Consider the following 8,761-nt stretch of genomic DNA (forward strand, 5'->3'; position numbering starts at 1 on the left):
TGTTGTCTAGTGATCGTCGCAGTTCTTAAACTACGTAAGAGAGAAGAAATACATGAATGAATATGATTTTTTTTCTAATTATTCGCTTTCCAGCAATGTAGGAAAGCAATAACTACTTGTATTTCTCGGATATACGCCGGGGCGGATCTAGAGCAAAGGTTACGGGTTCTCGTGAACCCGTAACCTTCTTGGTGCTTGCTTGGTCCCGCAAAATTTTCAAATTTTATGCCCCTTGCTATGAATCCATTTCCCACCACCGCTGCAGTAAAAAGAAAAAGTTAAATTTTAGAATAGTCGGTGTAAAATTTGTCAGGTAAAATAAATGATAAATACAAATAATCGTTCGTAAGAAATCGAGATCAATAACCTAGAGAATAAGATAATTTGTCTTCTATAACAGATTAAAACAAACATTGATAATTCTTGGAAATATTCGTAGCTTGAGGTGTCTCAAAAACACTATCATTAATAATATTTCATAAGTGGAAGTATATTGTCAAGGATTCAACAAGTTCTTATCGGATAAACTAGGAATAGAAACAACAGATTTCAAGAGAAAACTCTGCTTGAAGACCATGGGCAAAAACCTTTTTATCAATGATTTAAACCAAATATCCATGAGACTAGACTTGTTAACTTTATCTTTTAATTTATCTCTTTCATGCTATGCTTGATCTATGCACTGATTTTGTGCTTCTTCTTTTTTTTTGAAAAAATTAGTTACTTATTTGTTTTGGACTAGCCTCAAATAAATTTATCATGTAAGTTACTTTATAAGAACTGATCAAGATCATTATATAGATCAAGAACACTTTTTGGCCAAAAGTTTTTCTTTTTGTTGTTATATATCAAAAGTGTTTTTTTTCTTTCTAAAGTTAAAAGTGTTTGGCCAAGCTTCTTTTTGGCCAAAAGTTTTTCTTTTTATTGTTGTTAAAAGTATTTTTTTTTCCTAATAAAAGTGTTTGACCAAGTTTTGGGAAGAAAAAAAATGCATGAGTAGAAGCAAAAGCAGAAAAAAGTAGCTTCTTCGCAAAGCACTTTTTTGTAAAATATTTTTGAGAAAAAAATGCAATTAAAAATACTATTTAGAAGCTTGGCCAAACACTAATTGCTGCTCAAAATGCTTTTCAAATTAATTGGGAAAAATATTACTTTTAGCCCATGCCAGAAGCTATTTACATTCGGTAGCCAAAAAAGTGTATAACATTTGTATAATTTTTGTATATAACATACAGAATGTATATATGTACAAACAATATACATTTTTTCGGCTATATTTTGAGAGCAGTTGTACAATATCTTTTTCCCAATTAATATTACTCAAATATAAACTGTTTCTCACCAAAAATATTTTTTTCTAAATAATTTTAAAGAAAAAAAAAGTACTTTTAAAATAAGTTGATTTTAGAAGATTGACCAAACAAGCGATTAGTAATTAACAAGATATATATGGATGGACCATTTGAAGTACCCACAATGCAAGTCACATAGACTAATGAAACAAGGAGAATTATAGAAGAAAACAAAGTTGTCAAGCTTTATTATTGCTGAAGTGTATCGTGAAATCAAGTTAGTTCAGGAAGAAAAAAAAAGGGTGTAAACTACATAACTAAATGTAAAAAGCTTGTTTACAGGATGTTATCCAAATATACCAAAAGTGGGAGAGACAGTGAGCTACGCGGTGAAACTAAAGTGCCTAACTGCCAAAAATGCCTAACTGATAATCGGATTCTTTGCATCTCATTCAATATTCAATATTCAATATTCAATAATCCAAAAATTGACAAGAACAAATATGCCAACTCAATTACACGCAAGCACATTCCTATAATCATTACTCCCCTCATCCCAAATTGGATCAAATATTTACCCCACTTTTTATTCAGAACCAGAATTATAGGAGCTTTGTGTTGACCTACAAAGGATATTAAATTTTAATGGATAATGTTCACAGCTTAAATATCGCTTATCTCCACCTAATAAAGAAAAAGATTTACACTATCTGTGCGTAAAAGTAAAATTATTTTAACTTCTTTTTATATTAATATTAATTCCTCATCTTCTGTCTCGTTACGTTGGAAGCTTTAAAATGAAGAGAGCCACAATTTTCTTCGACCTTCCTTCTCTTCTAGTCACTAAGATATACACTGGTCAAAAGGAGCATATTTTTAGCTCACAATTTTGCTTTTTCTTTCAAAAACGTGATTATTTCTTACTTGGATTCTTGTTCTATAGATTTACGGGATAAAACAGCAATTTACATGCTCCATATCTATTCTGTTCTATTAAGAAGTTTGTTACTATTTTACTCCAAAGTGAAGGTCTCTAATTGGTATTTGGTGGGAATTATTTTGTAGATGCTACAACCTTGACAAACTCCTAGGATTTTTAGTGACAATGGCTTGTGCTTTAAATACTGGTTTATATGTTTGTGGCCCCTGTTTCAACTCCAGAGCCACCAAAATGTCTCTTAGTCATTGTTCTTCAAATGCTACTCTGCAACTTAAAGGTTTAGCATCCAGAGAATTTCTAAGCAAACCCTTGGATTATGCATCAGTTCATAGCCATTGGAATGTTGCATTTCCACAACCCATTTGTGTCAATGTATGTAAATTTTGTTAGTGTGTTAGTCACTATATTGTTCCTTTCACTAAGTTTTCTTATTATTCTATTGTTGTTACTGCTTGGTGCTACTGCTTGTCTTTTTGTTTTTCGTGAGCCGAGTCTATCACAAACAGACTCTCTACCTTCAAGGTAGGGGTAGGGTCTGTGTACATGTTATTATCCCAGATCCTACTTGTGGAACTACACTAGACTTGTGTTGTTATTGTTAGTCACTATATTGGTGTTTTCATGTTTCATTCTTGTTGTTCATTGTTGATGTCAAATCATAAAGTGTTTTGTCCTAATCATTTTAGGAACAAGAATCAATATGTGTTGACAGTGGTAAGAGATGGTGGGAGAAGAGCCATAAACCCAACATGGTAGATATTAATTCAGCACAACAACTTGTTGATTTATTATTAAAAGCTGGTGATAGATTGGTCATAATTGACTTCTATTCTCCTGGCTGTGGAGGTTGCAAGCCTTTACATCCTAAGGTATGGTATATAGCAATGCACTACGCCGTAATCCTAAGCAAGTTGTGGTTTACTATAGATATCATCATTGTATCCATTTAAACATAAAATAAAAATAAATAAAGAAGCTAGAAGTTATAACTGGTGCTACTTGATGTTTGCAGATTTGTCAGTTAGCTGAATCAAACCCCAATGCCATATTCCTCAAAGTAAACTATGAAGAACGGAGAACCATTTGCAATGCTCTTAATATACCTGTCTTACCCTTCTTCAGATTCTATAGGGGTGCACAAGGCAAAGTTTGTAGTTTCAGCTGTACCAATGCAACAGTAAGTATTTTAAAGTTACAACAGTAATTTTTTGTGGGTTCAATTAGACCTATTACCTTCCATTCCAACTATGATAGATGTGCTAAAAATATTTAAAATTTAAATATATAATATTATTACATTGGAGTTGAGGGTCTTTCGGAAACAGTCTCTCTACCATCATAAGACAAGGGTAAGGTATGCGTACACTCTACCCTCCCCAAACCCCACTTGGTCATTAATATTTTACTTTCTCTAGAGATTAGTTTACCAGATATATTATTTAATTTATCACTAAACTGAAATAGTAAATATTGTACAGTTTCTCATGGTAAAATTTGTATTTTTGAAGATAAAGAAATTCAAAGATGCATTAGCAAAGTATGGGAAAGATCGATGTAGCCTTGGTCCAGCAAGAGGTTTAGATGAATCTGAGCTTTTAGCCTTAGCCTCAATTGGAGAACTATCAAGAAACGATTGTACAAGGAAAGATATATTTCAAGAATCAGCCTTTACAGGAGTAGTATATAGCACTTTGGAGGTAAAAGAAGGTACAGATTTTGTGATGGCCTAGAATATGGATTTGGAAAAAAAAGATTTCTTAATTTTATGGAGTGAAAACCAACTCCAAAGAATATATAATTTCAGTAATTTCTGGTTGAATGAAGCGATTCTGCTTTGAGAATGTACATATTAGCAATTATATTTTCATCTCTGTGCCATATGGGGTATCTTATGTATAATTTGGATTATGATTGTGTGCTTAGTACTGACTGTTACAATATCAATCTCCCCAGGGGCGGGGGGGGGGGGGTTCGTACCAGACGAAAATATTCCTTTTGATTGGCATTTGGTTAACCACATCAAACTTTGCATGACCAATGTTGGTATAAATTATGCAGGAATATGTTTTATTTTAGTTTTAATTAAAGTTATAAAACAAGAACATTCTATTAATATCATCGGCAACAATATTTGAAGACCAAAATGGAATCTAAGTAAACAATTCACTTATAATTATTGCCAGAATATAATGCCACTCGTTTTCATTAACTGCCATTTTACTTGTTCCTATTATAACTATAATTTTTTTTTAATCATGGATTGTCGAGAAATACAAAATTAACACTTCTTTGTCTATCACCCTATTCCAAGATTTAGATTAAGTGGGACAAAATGTTTGGCAATTCTATGTCTTTGTTTCAATCTTTCAACGAAAATCTCAAAAGATTAGGGGTGTGTTTGTTACTAAGGAAAATATTTTTCGAAAATATTTTTTAATTTTTACATGTTTGGTTGGTTTAAATGTTTTGGAAAACATTTTCCTTATAAACTCATTTTTCTCTAATTGGAAGAAAATTTTTCCTTATCAACAGAAGGAAAAATATTTTCTAAAACTCCTTCTCAACCTTCCCCCTATTCTCCACCCTCACCAACCCACCCCCACACCCACCTCACACCCTACCCACGACTCTCCAAAAGGGCTTTTTTTCTGTCACCACCCATCCTGCTACCCCCCTCCCCCGCACAAAAAAAAGTTTTTTTTTATTACTTTTTTCTTTTTGTAATTCAAATTTCTGCTTTTTCGTTTTTCTGCACACATCTCCCCACCCCCACCCCCCACCCCCTCTTTGGAATTTTTTTTTATATATATTTTTAGTTTAAATTTTTTTCATCTTTCAGTTTAAAGGTTCAAAATTTTACAAGTTCCAAAGTTATGAGTTCGGAGGTTTATGTATTTGGAAGTTTATGGGTTTAGAAACTATAAAGTTTATGGATTCAAAAGTTCGCGGTTTCGAAAGTTTAGCGGTTCGGAAGTTTATGAAATTTGTGGGTTCGGAAGGTTGTTGGTTCAAAAATTTATGGCTTCATGTTTATTGTATCTAAATTATTTATGAATACTCTTGAGAAGTTATTTTCCTTAATTTGCGTACCAAACACCGAAAAATGAATAAAATTACTACTTGTTTTCCAAGAAAATATTTTCTTGGAAAACATTTTCCTTTATACCAAACACACCCTATAACTAAAGACCAACTTAAAATTTAGAGACCAAAAAAGAAGAAAACGCTTTAAAACATAGGGTATGTTTGGTATGAAGGTAAATGTTTTCCAATTTTCTCATGTTTGGTTGGCTTAATTGTTTTGGAAAATATTTTCCTTATAAATTCATTTTCCTTTCAAGAGAAGTGAAAACATTTTCCAAAACTCTTTCTCAACCTTCCTCACCTTATTCCCCACCCTCACCCCCACACCCCACGCCCTACCCACCCCACCCCTCTGTCCAAAAGGCTTTTTTCAAATTTCAATTTTTTTCACCATCCACCCTGCTACCCCCCCCCCCCCCCCCCCCGCAAAAAAAAATAATTTTTTTTACTTTATTTTTGGTAATTTCAAATTTTTGTTTCCCCTCGCGCAACAAAAATATTTTTTTTGTAATTTCAAATTTCTGTTTCTTTTTCATTTTTTTGCACCACCCACCCCGCCATTCCATCCCCACTGCCCCTTCCCCCGCACCCGTAATTTTTTATTTAATATATATATTTCAGTTTTAATTTTTTCATCTTTATGAAACATTTTCCTTTAATTTTTTCATCTTTCGATTTAAAGGTTTGAAATTTTACAAGTTACAAAGTTATGAGTTCGAAAGTTTATGTATTTAGAAATTTACGAGTTTAGAAATTATAAAATTTACGGGTTCAAAGTTTGGAGGTATCGAAAGTTTAGCGGTTCGGAAGTTTATGAATTTGTGAGTTGAGAAGGTTGATGGTTCGAAAGTTTATGGTTTCATGTTTATTTTATCTAAATTATTTATGAATATTCTTGAAAGGTTATTTTTCTTAATTTACGTACCAAATACCAGAAAATGAATAAGATTACTACTTGTTTTCCAAGAAATTATTTTCTTGAAAAACATTTTCCTTTATAAGAATACTATATGAGTAATAGTCAATGGTTTGGTATGAAGCTATACGTACCACCCAAGCAGAATACAGATCAAACTACATTATATCAGATGAAAGAATGTATAAAAAATATTCAGCGAGGCTTTAATCGGAAAAATATATTTAACTGTTTTCACAACTTTTAGGCTTACTTGGACATGGTTTAATATAACATCAAGCAATTTTAAAGAAAAATAGACATTAAAGAGAAACGGTACATGTTAAACATTCCTGTGATATTGAATACTATAAAGAAACATATTGAGCACAACTATACCCTCACCAACCTTCCTTAGACCCCAGTAAAATTTACATCATAGCCTATCTGGACCTTCGCCGACGATGGCCTTATAACAAAATATGCAAATTCCACCATTGTATAAAACTGCAGAAAGTGCAGAAGTATGTCTCTGAAAGTAACTATAGGACATGAATTGACACTATTTATTGAGTGTTCCCTCAGCATAGGCGGATCCAAGACTTTGAATTGTATTGGTTCAGATTTGCAATTTTATCACATCTCATATAAATTAATGAGTTCAAACCTCATTATTCGTACATATTTAATAAATTTTTAGGCAAAAATGCAAGGTATAAGCGAAAACTATGAGCGTCAACACTGGATACGCCCCTGTCCATCAATCAGCTTACATGGAAGCTCCTGCTCAATTCAGCTGTCCATCCCCACCTCAAACTCCAGAAATTTACTAAAACATACTTACTGCTAAAAGAATGCATCAAGAATAACTACCATAACATGATGCCATCATTAAGTTTTATATTGATCTATTATGGTCTAGCAGTCCGTTCTTATGGAAAAAATCCGATAAAATCTATTACTAAATTCTAAGATAAAGGAAAGCTCTGAATCTGATATTTCTTATAGTGCAACAAGTATGAGACCTCAAAAAAGCCTTCATCATTCATAAGAAAGATGATCACATGCGATGCCACTGGAGCCCAACAAATGAGAAGGCTTCAACAGATAGCATCATTCAAATCTCCGTTCTTAATTGACAATCATCAGGCTTCAACCAAAAGACAAATAGGTGCAAGAAACAATAACACTGAGAATTCCAACCACAAGAGAGTACAAGAGAGTAAAAGATCAAAATGAAAGCCGAAAAGAATGTGCCTCAGAGGTAGTGACAATTAGTATCCTCATCTTTACATATCAAGATAATACGTGCATAATGCACACATCATAGGCACATTTAGACATGATGAAGAATGACACAACCCCTCAAAAATCATTTCCAGGCAAACAAAACAAGAACAAATGCATAGCATGCAAGTTAATAGAGATAATATGAACAGCAAAGACACGACTTTAAAATAAACAAAACCAAAGAAGCAAACTAACAAAGTCCAAATATTTCACGGGCCTACGCTGCTGAGGTGATTTATAATCTTCGGACTCTCCAAAATGTTGATGGGTGCATGTCCTACCCTCCAAAAGCAAAGCATTTGTTGGAGGATCCGACAAGGGTGCGGCAACATTTTTGGAAACTAAATCTAAAGATGACAAATTTATTGCTAGGAAACGCTTTGTAAGCCAATAAAAAAAAAACTTTAAAAGCAGACTTATAAAAAACGTTATTGTAGCAATTATTTTAATCACTATTTGCAGGTTAAGGAAACATAAATACACCTCAGATACGAACAATAACAGGAATAGAAATATAAAACAGGAGGAACTGTAACAATTAACATTAGTGTCAAGCATCAGAGAGATTCCCATCGACAAATCATCATCCCCTGTGAAGGGTGCTGATGTCCCTGTCTGTTTTATCATCATCGCAAGGACTAATGCAAAAAAATGTTAAACCAAAAAAAAGGAAAATTTTGAAAAGGGGTTCTCTGAGATATCTAACAAGAAAGCACCTTTCTTTAGCAGAAGCACAGCAGATGCCTCAATTAATTAACGCAAAATCAACTAATCAACACCATTAGTTATCTGATTTCATGAAATAAGGCGAAAAGGCTCAAATAAAGATGGAAAAACTAAATGAAAAAACGGATAAAGCCTCAAGCCTCAGATTAAAATTTGTTTCATAGTAAAAATACTCAAAGTATATTTAATGCCATCATAGGCAGAGGCAGATTATGGTTCAGCTCACAATTGAATGCAAGAAAAAAACATGACCAAAAATTCAGGAGACAAAAGGAAAAAAAAAGAAAAAAAAAGACAGAGATGAACAAGTGCAATTGATACCCGAAGCGGCGAGCTTAAAGTTTTAGAACTTTGATGGCTAGGGTTTTTGAGTCTGCCGTATGGGTTTAAATAGTTGTAACACAGACTTCGGGGGTCTATTCACAGCAAAGAGGGGGCATATATTTGCTATGATACCCCTGAAGTTATACTGTATTATTAAGTTCGTCATCTCTTTTTCCTTTCTAGTTTTGAATGATTTTTACACTCTTCCTA

General features: G+C 33.0%; 1 protein-coding gene and 2 non-coding genes across 3 annotated transcripts; 1 reads left to right on the forward strand and 2 right to left on the reverse strand.

Moving 5' to 3' along the window:
• The first annotated feature begins 1,986 nt into the window (after positions 1-1,986).
• Positions 1,987-4,097, forward strand: LOC107829960 (thioredoxin-like 1-2, chloroplastic). The gene is made up of 4 exons (XM_016657429.2): positions 1,987-2,604; positions 2,919-3,101; positions 3,245-3,409; positions 3,741-4,097. The coding sequence occupies exons 1-4, from the start codon at positions 2,398-2,400 to the stop codon at positions 3,960-3,962; spliced, it is 777 nt and encodes a 258-aa protein (XP_016512915.1). The 5' UTR covers positions 1,987-2,397; the 3' UTR covers positions 3,963-4,097.
• A 3,955-nt stretch (positions 4,098-8,052) lies between these two features.
• Positions 8,053-8,137, reverse strand: LOC142163686 (small nucleolar RNA R44/J54/Z268 family). Its single transcript, XR_012694631.1, has one exon. It is a non-coding gene; the product is annotated as a small nucleolar RNA R44/J54/Z268 family (small nucleolar RNA).
• A 226-nt stretch (positions 8,138-8,363) lies between these two features.
• On the reverse strand, positions 8,364-8,433 carry LOC142163685 (small nucleolar RNA Z267). Its single transcript, XR_012694630.1, has one exon. It is a non-coding gene; the product is annotated as a small nucleolar RNA Z267 (small nucleolar RNA).
• Positions 8,434-8,761: the final 328 nt, after the last annotated feature.

Source organism: Nicotiana tabacum, chromosome 8, assembly GCF_000715075.1.
Source record: "Nicotiana tabacum cultivar K326 chromosome 8, ASM71507v2, whole genome shotgun sequence".
Lineage (NCBI taxonomy): Eukaryota > Viridiplantae > Streptophyta > Magnoliopsida > Solanales > Solanaceae > Nicotiana > Nicotiana tabacum.

Coding starts and splice junctions, on each gene's coding strand:
- LOC107829960 (XM_016657429.2), top strand. CDS start 2,398: ATGGCTTGTGCTTTAAATACTGGTTTATATGTTTGTGGCCCCTGTTTC. Junction 2,605..2,918: donor CACAACCCATTTGTGTCAAT/GTATGTAAATTT, acceptor TAATCATTTTAG/GAACAAGAATCAATATGTGT. Junction 3,102..3,244: donor GCAAGCCTTTACATCCTAAG/GTATGGTATATA, acceptor TGATGTTTGCAG/ATTTGTCAGTTAGCTGAATC.